We start from the raw sequence: 14,225 nt of genomic DNA, 5'->3' as shown, positions 1-14,225 counted from the left end.
ACGCCTATCAGCTAACGTTTTAGTGCTAACAGGTAGGGATACTAGGGTACGTTCGTCAATAGTTTTGACTTTTGAACTAGCATTTCTAGCAATTTAGACCCAAACCACACGGAGTATTATAGCTGATGTATTTGGCAAGGCAAAAGTTCAGCATAACATGAAATAAGTAGCATTCATAAAAAGTTATGTAATACGGAGTATTCAAGTACTATATGCTACTCGTACCATATTTGTCAAATGTGCACGTTGCCAAAAAGAACATTGTAAACTTAGAACTTCGCCTACTGTATCCGTTTGCATTAGAAATTTGCACAAAAGATAGATGCAAAGTTAGCCCCATTAATAAAGAAAAAATGCTGGGTTATTGGCCTATGGCAATAAAACTTTCCAAAGAGTATTTCCAAGACATAACAGCGTTAATAAACTAAAATCTGCTCATGAATTTACACATAGAAACTTCCATAGTCAAAACTGAGAGTATGTTATACAATACTGTATCCAAAAGAATGCGTCTACACACACCACTACACCAGGTCTAATACAAGATAATGTTCATGTAACAATCAATATGTCAACTATGCTAGTCTGAGGAGTCTCCTGGCGTTTATCATTGAAAGTAAAGACCTAACTCAAAAGTACAGATCTAAACCAGGGAAATGTCAACGATTAAGTTTATGCATGGCTTGAATGTGATCCGGTTTGCTTGCTCTTCAAAGTAAAAGTTGTAGGTCATATTTAAACCAATAGATACATTGACAAGAAGCGCAAGAGTACGCATGCGGCAAACTTTATCTCTTTCACTGTGGCAATCTGCAAGATGGGAAATAAAAGTTTCTCAACGATTAAGATACGCAACCAGGGCTGCTAGAGTTGTGCATGCACAAAATAGCATAGTCATGCAAAGGAATAATCAAATACAGTTTACGGGTGTAAATTCAGTTACATTATTTTATAAAAATTAATAATCATAGTGTAATTTAAATTATCTACATCAATTAAGTAAGAGCTTTTTAGGAATTCTAATCATCAACCACTACTGTTTTATAGAAGGTGACTTTTTCCAGACATTCATAATAATATGAACCTATAAAATTTAGAAAACGAGAATATAAAATTAACTCCGGAAGAATCACTCAATAAACACTGGATTAGTTACTTCATATTATTGGGAAACATTAGTGAACTACTTTAGTCATGTAACTTTTACAAAAGGCAAGCACACCTTAAAGCGTAAAGTAGTGGCAGATGATAAAAGAGTGATAAGGATGAACATTTACACTGACTGCTCAGCACCAGTTTGTTGTGTCAACTGAGAATATATGTATTCATCAACTCTCTGTTTCGCCAAGGCTACCTGAAGAGGGATACAACAGCAGCAACAAAGCCTTAGTCCCAAAAATGATTTGGGGTTGAAGAGAGATATAACAATTAAAAGCAAGCCACCAGGGAACATGTACAATCTTAAGGAAAATAATTTAGAGCAGGAAATCCAAGTTCATCCTCTAGTTCATAAATATGTAATATTACCCCTAGCACCTATTGCTTGATAGACTGATAGTGTATTATGTGATACGTCCTTCGATAATTATAAACAATAATGCAAGTATAATATCAGCAGTCCACTTCCCCCATTTCCAGATTAAGAGGGGTAATGATGAGTCTCTAAAGCTGTCCATCTAGAAAGGATTTTAAAAAGCCCAAGGAATGAGAATTTAAGAAGCGAAAGAACGAAATTACCTGCTGAGCTGAGCCAATAAGCTGGAGCTGCCTATGTTTCTGCTCACCTTTTCCCCCAAATACCTGACAGTGAAAACAGAACGAGCATCATGTCAGAAAAGTAAATGAGATGACATGGTGGTGGATCTGCCTATGTTTCTGCTCACCTTTTCCCCCAAGGCATCATGCATAGAAAAAAGTTCAATACAAATGCACATTTTAAGTACCCAGAAGAATAATGCCATGACGTGGTGGATAATATAATGAGAAAGAATTCAAGAAGGAAGTTATCATAAGAAAATGAACAGAAAATACAGGCATTTCAGATACATTCAGGTAAATTTTCTTGTGGTAAAACATCCTTGACATGTACTCGTAATAGACCAATACGAATCTCAGTTCTTACAAAGTGTTTCTTTCTCCATTACTTAGTAAGTGTGAGGTGTCCATTATGGTTATGCATAGTTATTGAAGTGTAATATATATAGCATTAATTTTAAAACGAACAACTTACAATCAGAGGTAAGTTAAACTGATGAACAACAGTATACCATGTTACAGAATAAAATGTGAAAGTCATGCTAATACAGAGTGCCTTGATGAGCATAATCGCGGTGGGGGTTCATTGGTTCAGCTGTTTGGCCTTAAAGCTTTGTGCTAGGTGGTCTTTAGACTAGTATTATTCACCCTTATATATATACCAAGACTGTAAGACATAAGCGATTTTTCACATGTTACAGAATAAAGGGATATGAACTGGCACTGAGCATATCATTCAAAAATAAATTTGCATAAGTAATTTTGTATAGATGATATCATTAGTTAATTATAAAAAATATTACTGTCTACCATTACAAATAGTGCATAGTATAGAATCACAACATTGATCACTAGGGAGCGCACCTTAATCATTGCACCAGATTCAGTTCTAATCCTTGATATGTTGGAACCAGCTCTGCCAATCAAGCCACCCACCATTGTTTCCGAGATCACCATATCCAATGTCACATATTCAGCTGCAAAATGTACCCCTCGGGATGATTATTGTAGGAAAAACATAATTAAAATGAGACCAAAACGACTGTGAAGTAAATGCTTATGAAAGCAGATTTACCAGCATTTGGGTCCATATAATTCTGAGCTGCTCGAGCAATGCTCAAGTTGTATGTTGGGCTGATTGAAATTACTTGCTTGGGTGGGTTTTGCCTGATAATAGAATAAAAATGAACAGAGAAGACTGCAGATAATGGAACACAAGCTAGTGAGTCCAGAAGTATATTTACCTAAGTTCAACACCAATCTCCTCCACGGCTTTCATTACAGCAGAAACTTCACCTGATATCTGATACCGTCATTGACAATGATCATTTCTCAGGATAAAGAGCAAGCACAAAGCACGAGATGGAGTTCTCAAGAACCCCAGTTCCCCACCCAACCACAAAAGCACATTTTTCACTTCTAGATGCTGAAAGCATCTCATCATGATGAGATGCCAATAATAATATCAACATGAATGAAGATAAATAAGCTAGTTCAGATTATTTACATTAGGGTTAAAACTTTAGCTATTTTGTTTCACTTCATTGGTCTACATATTATTGTTATCTTGCTCATTTTGGTCCAAACAAGTACATACTTTGTACCTTCACAACACAGATCATAATAATTCAAAATTATCTTTTTCTTCCCTCTTTGGACTACAAGCCTACAAGTAAGCAGCATCATAGATGATTCAGATTTCACACAATCAGGAAGAGAGCATAAAAAGATTAATTTGATCAATTATGTGCACATACTGTTGTTTCTCTAGCAGTCTAGTTACACTTAACATGTGGTATTGTGGTAATACTAGACTTCCATTAATCTCTCTGCTTTTGGTACTATTTTTCTATCACTAATTGCTCACAATTGGTTAGGTATGACTCTTTATGTCTAGATCTCCTCAAACCATATGTAGTTGAATCCGTATATGGTGGTGACATATAATAAGGAACTCTGAAGTTAAAAGAAGCGCCTATTTGTTATTTTCATGCAGGTGAATGTATAGACCTTTTTCCGATGTTCACACATTTGAGTCTAAAACCTTCATACCTAAGTTATTGCTAATGCTTTAATTCACAGTTTATTATGGGGCTTAGAAGCAATATGTTTTCCTTTTACAATCCATAAATAACAACAAAGGGGTAGCAAGATTGCCCCCAACCTTTTGACCAATTATTGAGCTCATAAGTCTCAGCATATCAAAGACCGTTAATTTGCTTCCCCGTCAATGATGTAAACAGTAAATCTAGAGGAATAACAGGGGTAGAAAAAAGAGTTGGCAATAAACACAAGAGAAATCTGATCCATACTCAAAGCCAGACTGACGCAAATGAGAACAGTCAAGGAAAGCCTCCCAGATAACCTGTATTTCCTTTTTCCTCTTTCCTGGTGCAAACCTACCAATCATTAATTTACATACTTGTCAGTGCCACACAAAGGGCAGGCGAGTGGAAGTGTGCAAAAGGTAACTGCATTAAAGATTGGGAAGGAGAGGACGGGAAGGAGGGAAAGGGAGGGGCTGGAGGGAGGGAGTAGGGAAAGGGAAAGGGAAAAGGAAGGCGGGAAAAGGGAGGGGATGGGAAAGAAGACGGGGCAGGGAAATGAAGGAAAGAACGCAGGGAGGGAGAGGGAGGGGACTTAGTTGGATTGAAAGGATTGACAACAAAATTATCAAACTTCTTGAGAGGATCGGATGTCCCCTAGTAGAGTTACCAGGAAATTACACTTAAACTACTGTCATCTATCTTCCGGTACTAGTTAGACAGAAATCAATTAGAGACATCGATGATGTCAACATACGTTTTAGTTCTCATTGCACAAACTCCAAACTCAACTAACAACAACAAAGTTACTTAACTTATATAAGTAGAATAAGCTACCTGACTTAGATCCTATATGTGGTCATACAATAATAGCATGTTCTACATTGAAACAAAACACAACTGGCATATAATATCCTACAGACTCAAAAACACCCAAAAAGAAAGGATAATGTTACATCTACAAGAGATTTGAGATCCCAAACAAACCCACAATAATAATACATTTTCTTATTGGTTGCTTACAGTTATAATGAGTAAATTCCATGTGGATTGCATGTATTTTCCATGTCCCTGGGAGACGTTTGAGATGTAGATCTATGGTATCTACTAATTTTAAGATTTCTTTATAGCCTTTTACCCCATTAAAAAAAGAAAGGAATCTGGGAATTTGCCCTTCTAATCATAAGAAAATATCTCATATCAGGATAAGAGACAACTCGATAAGATACCAGAGCAAGGACCATATGTCCAAGTAAAGATTAAACTACACAATGGTAGGCTTATAAACGTTCATCTTACCTGGACCAAGCGATCAGATTCATGAGCAGATGCACACAGAGGCAATTGATTTGGCGCCAGAACAGCAATTGTGGCACCAGAAGAGTTTCTAAGCTTTTCAATGTTCTGACCTGACACTCCTATTAAGCCACCAGCTTGTGAACCAGCTATTAATAGCTTTACTGAATTTGTGGTTGCATGTCCTCCGCTGATGCCAGCAGCAGCAGCATAAGGATCAGTTGCAGCAGCAATGCTTAGTGCAGGTGCACTGCTTCCATCATCCTGTTGCTCAATTTGATACACAAGGCCAATTTATTATGACAAGAGAAAATATGCATGTTCCATCATAAGACCATGTAATACTTCCAGTAATCCAAAGGATGGAAAAACAAATCCCAATACACTTTAAAAAAGATTTCCCCAACCGTTTCTATATTAGCAGAAAAGCATATTTATTTCTTTATTATTGGAATTCTAGTTTATCTGGCTCTGCAAGATCCCTTTCATTCATCAAATGCAATAATTTATCACTCAAAGCATGTAAATAATTTATAAAGGTGAACATGAAATGTTTACATAAACAACCAGAGAAGAAGTGGAATGAATATCAAAATCAATCCAAAAAAAGAAAGATCTGCTTTCAGATACACCAAATCACCAATTGAAAGACTAGGCTTTTTTTTTTTTTTATATATATATGATATCCTTAAATATATATATTTTAAACCATAAGAACATAGGGAATCATTATAATCACAAAAGTCTGTACAAGTTTGGTTTTCTTAACAAATTCTACTTAACACTCAATAATATAAAACAAAAAGTTATATTATTGACTAAATTACGTAACAGAGTTGTTATGAAAAAACAAGATAAGGGAAAGCAGGATTAAATACCGCAAGGATGAGAGAAGCAATCTGAAGCAAAGCCTTCTCCGCATCACTGATACCACCAGCTTCATTCTCTCTAGAACTAACAATTATAACACGTTCCTCGTATCGCTAACACAAAAAGGTCAACAAGTTAACATGCTGTCATTCACTCATTTACAAATCAGCTTTGATACAAGAATTCTCCATATTATACCCAAAAGTCAGCCAAAAAAAAAAAAAAAAAACAAAAACTTTAACTGGAACGTACATTTAACAAGCAACCACGAATCCCAATATCACTTAATATGGCAATAAGCAACACAGCTTTTACGAAACAGAGACATAGAACAGAAAAATGAGGTTGACTACTGTATGAATGCATATATTATGGCCAATATACAGGAGTTGGACAGCAATAATCCAAACACTACATTACCAGATTAAAGTGACTGCAATTCTTCGTCTATAAAATCAGCTACTTCTTTAAACTTGACAAGGAAACAACATACCAACCCATTTGACCTCGGCCAACTATACAGAGATAATTTAACTAGGAAGCAGCTTCTCCAAAGATGAATAAGATACACTAGGTTAAACTTGTGATTTTATCTGAGATTGCACTAGCAGATGTTTGGCAGCAATCTGTAGCAAAGTAATTTTAAGTACCCGCTCTCCAAAAACACGTTTTATCCAAAAGTTATTTGCTGGATTAGTAAGAAAAAACAGAGCCACAGCTTTCAAGCATCAAGTTCAGGAAAAATAAAAATAACGACATTGAACTAAAAGTTCTAAACAGTACTCCATATTTAGAGCACCTTCCATTGTCTTTCTACCAAAAAACTTCACTTCTATGAACCCAAATTTTTAGCTTAAATCAAACTACTAATATTTTCATCTCAGTAGAAATTTTAAAAGACTGCAAGCTTACAATTATAGACCTTAGACCGCATATAATTGCTATGATGCAATCAGCTCAACCCAACAAAAACAAATATTAGTAAATAAAATTAGGGGGAAAAATTAATTTAAAAAATACAAGTTTTTTTTTTTTTTTTTTTGTAGACTCTTCTATTCGATCAGTGACATCGAAATGTAGGAACATGAAAGCCCTCCAACGTATTTGCCCTACTTGAAAGTTTCTAGTCCAGATAACAATTTGATGGCTCAAAATCACTATCCCTGAGTATCCTTTCATCTGAAAAAAGCAACCAAGAGCTAATCTTCATGAAGCAGTTCTCAATTGCATTTTGTTTTATTGAATGAGTCATAATCTACACTAAATCTCACAGCCTTGCAGTCCACCAAATCAGTTACACATAGAAAGGTCTCTGTATGATTTTATCTCCTATTGTAACATCATGCCAGAATCAAGAAGAGATGCCTCTTATACCCTATAGAAGATAGGCAGTTTTAACATCATAATAACCCATTTTGATGCAAAGGATTAACAACAAAAGGCTGTCATTTACCGACAACTGCATACTAAACTCATCTTCCTAACAGGATCAACACACAGTCTTTAGCACAAATAAAACTAGCAATATACATTCCTCAAATTTTCAGCTCATTGGTTCAGATACCAATTCAGTATTTTTTTACCCAAGAATTACTCGAGTCTTCACCGAATTAAGTTAGTCATATGTGATAACTCCAACGACACTGCATCAATTCCAATCAACATACAGATCATACATCCTCTCATGTCAAGTTAATCACACAAATTCTAATTAACATCATCATAACCTATGGAGTTGAGAACTTCCAACCTCAGTAACTTCAACAGCTTCACCTATCTCATACTCCAAACATAAAAAATGAACCCCAAAATCAATTAAAACAACAAGTCCCCAAATTTCAAAAACCCCAATACCCCATTATTCCCAAAACACTAATTTTCTTAATCTATATAATCAAATTCCCAAAGAAAAACAACATGATAGAATATAATCCAAACAAAAAGCAATAACAAAACAGAAAGAAAAAAAAAAAAAAAAAAAAAAACCCAATTAAAATTGAGCAAAACTCACAGCAATAGGATCAGCAATTTTGATAGTAGCCTTAGTATCATCCCTAATCTTCTGAACCCTATGACCACCTTTCCCAATAACCTTCCCAATTTGACCAGAAGGAACAACAACCCTAAACAAAATATCATTCCCCAAAGCTTGGCGTTTCGTGGAAGGAACCTCAGCCAAATCCGAAACGGGTTCTCGGGGACGTTTCGAAGACGGCCGATCAGAGTAATGGGGTTGAGGGTAAGAAGGGTATTGAATTGGGGGTAAAGGCATGTGTTGAAGCTGAGGAACAGAGCCATAATCGGGGTATTGATGAGAAGGGTGGTGGTGAGGGTGGTATTGGTGGTGGTAAGGGATGTTTAAGGGTTGGTGGTGGGAGGGGTGCGGTGGTTGAAGCGGTGGATGTGGTGGTGGGATGTATTGATGGTGTTGTGTGTATGGTTGGAGGCTGGGGATCGATGCGTATTGTCCTTGTTGCGCCATTGTTCAATTATTTTTGTAGCAAGGAGATGAAGCAAGAAAGGCTATTTATATACGGAGTGTTGGTTAATGAAGGGGGGGTAACCAAGGTGTTAAGGCGAGTCGGGTTCGGTTATGTCGGATTGGGTGTGGTTTGATTTAAGTTTAGTAAGTCATTTTTATTTTGGTGTTTTACCCAATTTACTTTTTGAGCTAATTCAGATTTGATGATCAATTCTGGATGGCTAAGCTCTACTCTTCTCCTAATTATTGTTGTTGAATCAAACACGCAGTCTTTCCTATCAAGTGCAATCCTAATCACCACTGCACCAACAACCAATTGGTAGTTTAGTAAGTCGTTATGCCAATACAGGTTTGTAGTTTGAATTAAGTTACGTTTGGTTTAATTCGAATCGGGTTGAGCTAAACAATTTGACACCTCTCATTCTCATCACAAACCTTCAATACTCTCCTTAGTCTCATATCTCTTTTTATTGATATTGTAATTTTCCTTCTTAATTTGATACTCTCCCTCGCCTCTAAATATTTACCCATATACCAAAAATGAATCTCCCTACAAGATTGCACCTTTGTTATTATTTATCACGAAAACCTCACTTTTACTCTCACATACGAGTAATACTTTTAATCCTGCTACTTTTGATAAATTGACATGTAGGCTTTGCAGAAACAAGAAGCTATAAGGAGCAAAAACATTTATGACATAAGAGAGTGCTTGAGACTGAATAGTGATATTGTTGGCAAATTAAAGTAGTGCATATCTTTGGAGAAGGTAATCGAGCGGCAGATTGGTTGGCCAATTGTAGAGTCATTTAGGATTCTCAACTAGAAATCTTTAGTGATACTAGGGGCGTTGTGATGTCACGCCTTGTCCCTCCGTAGGTACTAGGTAGCGTGTTTTTTGTTTTTTTTTTATTATGTTGCTCTTTTTGCTTTTTGGTTGTTTTCTTTATCACTATTTGATGCTCGTATCATCATTTGGATAAAAAAAATAAAAACTTGTCTCTTATCAACTCCGCTCAACCAAAAGTTAAAAAATTAAAAAATGCATAAATGAAAAAATGTTATTAATACTATACGAAAAACAAGTATTAAAAATCAAATATTAAATATTTATTTACAAAACAAATAAAACATAACACATACCTTTAAAATTGATTCAATATGTAAATTATTATGACCCGAGCCTAACAAATCGCGTTGTGTCCTTAAGACATTTTTGCTCCCTCTATGATACCCAAAGTTATTAAGCAATTGTCTCCCAGGACAAAATGAGTTTCGTTTCTTATAAAATGGTATCGTAATTATAAGGAACCAGCGAATAAACTAGATTAGAGTAACAACAACTACATGCATGTATATTTAGAGAGTAATTAAAACTAATCATTAGTCCCTAAAATCAGAACAACCTACATGGATGAAAAGGTGCAAGTAATGAAATGACACAACTATCCATTATAACTAATGAAGAGTTAATGAAATAACACAACTATTCACATTAAAAATTACCAATGAAAAATTACAATTATCTAAATATGCAATCCAAATAGTCATACAAATTGTCATACAACACAACTCTACATTCGATACATAATTTTTCATTAATACAAAAAATATTTACAAAATAAGTATCCACACAACAAACATCAAGTAACGAAATATACTTACTCCATTGTAAGATTGGATCTTAACTAAAAAAAACATATCAAGTAAGAAACAAATTCTAAATAAACCAATTGTTGCCAAAATAAAGAGAATAGAGATTAGAGAGTTAGTCCAATTGTTAAAGGGAGCCCTAACAAATCTCTCTCAATGTGTCCTTCACAATGCGCCTGTTCTTCCCTTTCACCCCCTTCTCAAATCCTCTCTTTCAAACCTTACTTCGCCATTTCAGCTCCAACACAAATCTCCCAACTCTTGGCAAAGTCCCCACTAAATATCGACCTCAAGCAATCAAAGAAGCTCAAGAAGTTATCACAGATTATCTTCATACTACCAGTGCATTACCCTTTTCATATGCCGAGTTCATCAGCAAAAACTCCGTTCATTCTCTTGCTGAATTGATGTCAAAGGTAGTTTTTTCAGCCATTTATTTCCGCAAGAATTTTCAGAGGTTTCTTAGGTATAATCCTCTTCATGAATTTGGGTTCTTTTATGAAAGTATTGGAATTCATTATTGTAATATTAATGATTTTTTGAAGCCAAATGTGCATTTTTTCTCTGATGATTCAATTGTTCTAAATGTTGCTTGTACACTTGCTGGATTTGGGTTTCCTTGGAATAAGTTGGGGAGATTGTATGTTGAAGAAATTTCGATTTTTGAGAATAATCCCAAGTTTTTGGGGTCAAAGTTTAATGGGTTGTTAGCAATGGGGTTTAGTATTGAACAAGCTGTTGGTATTTGTTTAGGGTTTCCCTTTTTATTGAAGGGGGAAGAGGTTGGATTGAAGGGTGAATTTGATGAATTATTGGATGAATTGAAAAGGGTATTGATAGATTATGATTTGGGGGATGGATTAATTGGAAATGTGGATCTTTGGTATGAGGTTTGTAGGAAACTTAGGTTTTTCTATGACTTGGGTGTCCCGAAAAGGGCAGTTGGAGAGTCGATTGGTAAGAGTTCTGTTGTTTTCACTGATTATATAGAGAAGGTTTTGGCTGAGAAGTTGAGTTCTTTTGTAAGTTGAGTGTTGGGAAAGCAGATGTTGGTTTGTTGCTTCTTTCCCATCCTAAGATACTGAGAATTGATATCGAAAATCGTGTAGTTTCTGTATCCGGATTTTTGAATCATTTTGGCTTATCGAAGAACAAACTTAAACTCCTTATGGAGAAATACTCTTATGTATTTGGTCGGAATAAGATGTCTAATTTGCCCCATATTCTTAGAGCCATGGATCTTCATGAATGGTTCTTCCATAATATGAAGTTGGGGAAGTATCTGTTATTGGGTGATTATGATTTGAGTAGTCCCGGATGAAGGTGAAGACGTGAATTATGTACAGGAGATGGAGAACATCAAATGCTTAAGAAATTATAGTTATTTACTATGTAGTTGAAATTTTTTCATGGCATTGGATTTGGAGAGCATGGTTTCACCGTGAAGCTCTTAAAAGATGTACATGGTTCTGGTGGTGACTTACATGAACGGTTCGATCTCCTACTAAATGAAGGCATTGAGTTCTCCAAACTGTGCAAGATGATAAGCTATATACCTAAGATTTTAAATCAGGAGACTGACTCTCTTAAACGGAAATTTGACTTCCTTCGCCAGGAAGTCGGTTTATCCTTGGAGTTCCCTAGAGACTTTTCCAGCCTATTTGATTTATAATTTAGAAAAGCGAATTAAGCCCAGATATAGATTTCATGTCTGGCTAGCTAAGCAGGGCTGGATGAAAAAAAAGTACACTTTGTCAGGCATTATAGCTATAAGTAAGAAAGGATTCTTGGAACAACTTTTCTGTATACATCCAACAGCACCTCAATTATGGTTGGAGCAATGCGAGCAAACAAAGACAAGTGAATCAAAGAAAGTATCATAAGACAGTTTCCAGCTCAGAATGTATAGTGAGCAATGAAAGTTCTTGAGAGTTTCTAAGCACTTATACTTGATAGATTCATATTATTCAAAGAAAACATATACGATTATTTTTGGGCCTATGATTTTTTAATTTAAAAAAAGAAGTCAATCCTTTGGTCACAGATTCAGTTCAGTTTCATAACTTGAATTATACAAAGAATAATATTTTGTGACTTTATCAGAGAGCCTATCCTCCTCATGTGTTACAATTTGGCTAAACCGCTATAAACCTGATTTTTGCTTGTTCAGATAGAATTACATGTCTCTCAGATGATTAGAGCACAAGAGATTGGCTGTGAACATCTTTCAGTCTGTTCAAAGGTAGTCCTGGAATGAATTGCTGGATACAAAAGTTGCTTGCGCCTGTACTTATGTGATGATAATTAGGTTTCCCTTTACTATAGCAGCTTCTTCCCCATCCTGTCTCAACACAACATGTCAGTGGGAAAACCAGGATGTGCTTGAAAATCTAACCATGATCTGAATCTGTTTCAGGAGTTGTGACAACTATCCTCTACGCATCAGAATACTGTATATGCCTATTTATTTTTGGTGGGAGGGAGCAATCCTGTCTTTAAGAACTTGCATCCATTAGGACCATTAACTACAAAGCTCCTGCCTAAAGTAGTTTAAGGTTCAGGGCGTGGGCCACGAGTACATGACATATCTTTGAGCATGATAAAGCTTCAGCTACCAAAGCTGCTATGGGTCATTGATTGACTAACATTTGCAGGCTCATCAGGTGATCATTTCAGGCCTTTGTCCTTGGAAGATCTGTAAGAGTGTAAGAGGTAGAAAAATACAAGTAGGAGATACCATGAGGTCTGTTAAGTAAAGCTAAACTTAATAATTGGTGGTGCAGTCAGATGTTGACAAAGCTCTTGTATAGTATGGAGTTCACAATTTATAGTTCCTGCAGTCTGCACGAAGTGTCGAAGTTTGGTTCAGCATCAGCATATTCTGTATTTCTAAGCTTGTTTATCAATACCTACAATAATATAATATGAGGGTATGTTCCTCAATAAGGTTCATTATAATGTTGAGCTTGTTAGCCTTTTCTTTTATGCAATTTCTTGTATCCTTCAAAATACTTGGTAAATGGTGATCGTCACCTTTAAACTTTGCTTATTCTGTTCGAATTTAAACAGGTTGCTCCATCAAGTCGCCCTCGACTTGTAAGAAGTACTTCATAGTAAACTAGCACACTAAAGTATCATAGTGTATGACAATTGTCAACAAAAAAAATCTGCTTATCATTAAGTTGATTACAAACCTGATCAATTTACCACAAAATTTGTTCATGTCCTACACATACCTAGACCATACTACCTCTTAAGTCTTAAAATGTGAATTTAATTCAAATCAAGAATGGGACTTTTTAAGAGACCGTTTCAAACAAAATACAATCACTATGCAACGATAAAAGTAAGATCAAAGCGTATGTAACTTAAACTCTATCCTTGACTCACCCTAACCTCCATCCCAATATTCCAAACAACATTTATTGAGCTCTTTCCCAAATTAAAGTCAAGAAGAACCGCAATTCCCAAATTGCAGCCAAAGTTTTAAGAATTCCCAAAGTACCGTCCACGTCACCGGTTCAGGGGGAAGAAATTTTAAATCCGGTCTACAGCAAAACCGCTACCTGAAGTAGCGGTTTTTACTAATAAACCGCTACTTCAGGTAGCGGTTTCTTTTTAATAAACCGCTACTTCAAGTAGCGGTTTTTGTTTAATAAACCGCTACTTCAAGTAGTGGTTTTCTAGCAGGTATAATTTCTTGATTTCACTTTCCTCTTTCATTTTCGTCTTCTCACCAAAATCCCATCCACGCCTTCCACCAAAATCACACCTCCTTCAACGGAAGCCGGCGCAGCCAAGGAATCCACCGACGCCGCCGGAGCATTCCTCAGCAACGAAGGCCGCCGCTGTTGACGCCGAGGGTTCGACTTTAGTGGTCGGCTTCGCTAATTTCAGAAGAAACGTGCTGATCTTCTTGTTTGTGGTAAGTGCCCTAATTATTTTTTGTATTCAGTTATTGGGTTTGTTGTTGTTATTGAGTTTGTTGTTGTTATTGAGTTTCAGAATTGTATGTATGTGTTGTTGTTGTTGGTTTTGGTTGTGTTGTTGTTGTTAGTGTTCTTGTTTATTGTTGTTGTTATTGAGTTTCGGTTTTGGTTGTGTTGTTGTTGTTAGTGTTCTTG

General features: G+C 35.9%; 1 protein-coding gene and 1 pseudogene across 2 annotated transcripts; one reads left to right on the top strand and one right to left on the bottom strand.

Annotated features, from left to right (window-relative positions):
- Positions 1–343: 343 nt before the first annotated feature.
- LOC110734983 (flowering locus K homology domain-like) lies at positions 344–8,677 on the bottom strand. Of its 2 annotated transcripts, none has more exons than XR_002513956.1 (9): positions 7,978–8,677; positions 5,975–6,079; positions 5,100–5,360; positions 3,000–3,058; positions 2,831–2,922; positions 2,620–2,732; positions 1,738–1,800; positions 1,223–1,354; positions 344–810 (listed from the first exon to the last, which is right to left on the bottom strand). XR_002513956.1 is itself a non-coding variant. In XM_021915104.1 (9 exons), the coding sequence occupies exons 1-9, from the start codon at positions 8,446–8,448 to the stop codon at positions 798–800; spliced, it is 1,254 nt and encodes a 417-aa protein (XP_021770796.1). In that variant the 5' UTR covers positions 8,449–8,676; the 3' UTR covers positions 344–797. The 2 variants fall into 2 exon arrangements, 1 of the variants encoding a protein (XP_021770796.1); XM_021915104.1 differs by having other exon boundaries at positions 1,278–1,354; positions 7,978–8,676.
- A 1,129-nt stretch (positions 8,678–9,806) lies between these two features.
- On the top strand, positions 9,807–12,018 carry LOC110734982 (annotated as a pseudogene).
- Positions 12,019–14,225: the final 2,207 nt, after the last annotated feature.

This window comes from Chenopodium quinoa, unplaced genomic scaffold (assembly GCF_001683475.1).
Source record: "Chenopodium quinoa cultivar QQ74 unplaced genomic scaffold, ASM168347v1, whole genome shotgun sequence".
Taxonomy (NCBI): Eukaryota; Viridiplantae; Streptophyta; class Magnoliopsida; order Caryophyllales; family Amaranthaceae; genus Chenopodium; species Chenopodium quinoa.
This window is presented reverse-complemented; position numbering and strand designations above follow the sequence as displayed.